Source organism: Plasmodium reichenowi, chromosome 6, assembly GCF_001601855.1.
Source record: "Plasmodium reichenowi strain SY57 chromosome 6, whole genome shotgun sequence".
Lineage (NCBI taxonomy): Eukaryota > Apicomplexa > Aconoidasida > Haemosporida > Plasmodiidae > Plasmodium > Plasmodium reichenowi.
Window position 1 is genome coordinate 148,973 of NC_033651.1, and position 3,656 is coordinate 152,628.

The following is a 3,656-nucleotide window of genomic DNA, read 5'->3' on the forward strand; positions in this document are numbered from 1 at the left end:
ATGTTTTTTTTTAAAGTATTTATAAATACATTAAAAGAAGTACCATTTATGTATTTGTATATAATTATATAAATTTTCTAATTTTCATTATAACATATATTATCTACATTAATAAAATATAATTTTTTTTTTGAAAAAGGAAAAACTTATAAATTTATATACATATATATGTATTTTATTATTTAGTATGTTATAATATTTTCACATTGACATGCAATTTTATCATTTATCATTTTGATTCTCCTGTTGTGTATTTAAAAAAATGAAACACGGGGTAAAATGTTTTGGTCTTCATTTATAGGAAAAATTAATAAACTGCCAGTTTTGAGCCAGTTAAATAATTCTTTTTTGAAACATGTGAGCATCAGAAATCATAAAATTATTAAACCAAGAAATATTATTAAGATGTGGAAAATAAGGAAAGGAGATGAAGTGAAAGTCATATCTGGAAAAGATAAAGGAAAAATAGGAGAAGTATTAAGTTGTGACAAATTTAGGAATATGGTAAAAGTCAAAGGATGTAATATGAGGAAACTTTTTGTTGATAATAAATTCGTTTATATTGAAAAAAAAATACATTATTCAAATGTTCAATTAATAGATAACTTTTTAAAAACAAATACAAAGGTAGCCTTAAGATATACAGATGATAATCAAGTTATTAGAATATCAAAAAAATCAGGAACTGTTATACCATGGCCTAGTGAAAAAACAAAAGAAGAAGATTATGATCAAATTGAAGAAAACCCCTTAGATACTTTGCCTCAGGAAGCTTTAAAAAAAACATATGATTATAAAACGGATGTCAAGTTTATGAACATTTTAAGACAAACGGTGAATAAATATAATAGGGAATTATCTTAGAAAAAAGAATACATAAATATGTACAGATAAATATACATACATATATATATATATATATATATAATGGTAAATCATATCTTCATGTTTATATAATATTTATTATTTTCTTTTTCTTTTTTTTTTAATATTTTATAACCAATTTTTTGTATATATTTTTTTTAAGTTATTATTTTAAAAGATACTTTTTCATTATAAAAAAAGGGTCACCATTATATGTGGCATTTTTTTAAACAACTTAAGAACATAAAAAATAAAAATTATACAATAAATATATATATTCAATATTATATCTATATATTTTTTATATATAGAAATCCTCGAATGCATATTTATACATGAATGGAAAATTGAGGGGTCTTTTTTTTTTTTTTTTATAAATAATATTTACATATATATAAACATATATTAATACTTTATTTTAAAAAATAAATCAAAAAAGTTCATAATATAAGTAATGTCTTTAAAAAATTTATTTAACATAATATATTTATTATCGTTTAATGCACTTTTTAAAATAATTATACAAATATATAATTAATAGTATCCTTTTTATATTTTCCCCTTCTCACACTTAAAAAAAAAAAAAAAAAAAAAAACATAAAATTTTATATTTTATATTTTTTTTACAAAATATAAATTATGGTCAGGACTTAATTATTTTTAAAGAAAATTATATGATATATATTGATATATAAAAATATATTTATATATATCATAAAATATATATTATTTAATATAAAACATATATTTTTTATTATATTTATAATATAGCATTCAGTTTGCACAAAATTTGGGCTATTTTATATTATATTATAATATATTATATATATATAATAATATATATATATTTATTTATTTTATAGTTATTTATTTATTATATAATAATATAATATACAATATACATAATTTTTTATTTACTTACATTTATAATTATAAAATATTGGTATATATAAATATATAAATAAAAATAAATGCTCATTTAAAAAAATAAATAAATATATATATATATATATATACATATGCATTATACGATATATATTTATATTTTATATATATATCCTCTATATATATAAAAAAATATATAAGAAAAATATTGTATTATATATAAAAATATAATAAAATATATTTAAAACTTTTGTAATATAATAAATAATTTATTTAATTTATGTTTAATATAAATATATTAATTATAATTATTATTATTATTTTTTTTTAATTTATATATATTAATATCCATTTAAATATATTTTTTTAAAAATTAAACAAAATGAAATATAAAAAAAAAAAATTAGTAATTTTAAATATAAAATTTAATATATATTATATATATACTTTATATATATTATATATATTTGTTTTAATATTTATAATTTCATCATAATTTTAAATTAATCTTTTTTTTTATTTATATAAATATTCTTTTTTCCTCATATATTTTTTTTTTTTATATAAGTATATATTTATTTATATTTTACAATCCTCTTTTCATGTATTAAAAAAAAGAAATATATGTATATTATATATATATGGAACGAATAAATGTAAAATATATAATTTTTATTTAAAGAAGATAAAGGAATTTAATTTTATCATACATATAATATAATACATATAATTATATCTTCAAATTTTTGTAAAAAATTAAAGGAAAGATATATAATGTGACGTAAGGGAAAAAAAAAAAAAATTAAAATTAAAATATTAAGGTAAAAATAAATATTAAATAATATATATTATATATTATATATATTGTAGCCCATTTAAAATATATATAAATATTGAAGAAGCATTTTCCTATACCTATATCAGATGTTTATTTATCATTATATATTTTTGATGAGAAGATTTTGACAAATTATAATTTTTGACAATTAGAGTATTTATTTAATATGGTATATTTTATTTATTATTATTTTTTTTTCTGTTATAAATTAAAAATAAAATAATATCTATATATATATATATATACATATATATAATAATTATATGTGCATATTTGGTTTACATTGGATATATATATATATATTTTTTTTTTCCTTTCTACAAATGTTTATATATATTTCTTTCGTATAATTTTAAAATGAATTAAAAAAAAAAAAAAAAACGGAGGAGGAGATCAAATAGTCCCGTATAATTATATATATATATATATATATATATATATATATATATATATATTAATCATTTTATATTATATTATTTTATTTTTATTGAAGTATACCAGTATATAAAATACTGTAGTTCTTTTAAGAGGTATTTATATGTGTTTATTCACACTTATTAAAAAAAAGAAAAAAGAAAAAAAAAAAGGGAAAAGTACAAAAGTAATTTATAAGTTACGGATTAAGATATAACCATATTATATATACATATAATTCAAATAATTTATTACGCCTATTATTTAAGTGAAGGTAGTCTTATGTATTATATATATATATATATATATTATATATTTATCCAATTCAAGAATTAGAAAACATAGTTATTCTTAGGCAACGTTTTATTTAGGGAATTTTTGTATTACATCAAAGTATAAAAAAGTGTATTATTAAAAAAGAAAAAAATAAGAATGCATATAAGTTTGTATTTAATTTTGATTATTTCCACACAAAAATAATTATCAGTCAGTTTTAATATATATATATATATATATACATATACACATATATGTTTATTATTTTATAAATATATAATTTTTGTGTAAGCTGTATTCCTCATATTTCTCTCTGTTTTATTTATTTTTAAATTAATTTTTTAAGAAAAAATATTATAACTTTTTAATGTTTTTTTTA

The 3,656-nt window shown here is 14.9% G+C and overlaps 1 protein-coding gene across 1 annotated transcript; it reads left to right on the forward strand.

Annotated features, from left to right (window-relative positions):
- Positions 1-279: 279 nt before the first annotated feature.
- PRSY57_0603600 (50S ribosomal protein L24, putative) lies at positions 280-864 on the forward strand (the record flags this gene model as incomplete). The annotated part of the gene is made up of 1 exon (XM_012906412.2): positions 280-864. One exon carries the CDS (start codon positions 280-282, stop codon positions 862-864), a length of 585 nt encoding a protein of 194 aa, XP_012761866.2.
- Between the last annotated feature and the right edge of the window lie 2,792 nt (positions 865-3,656).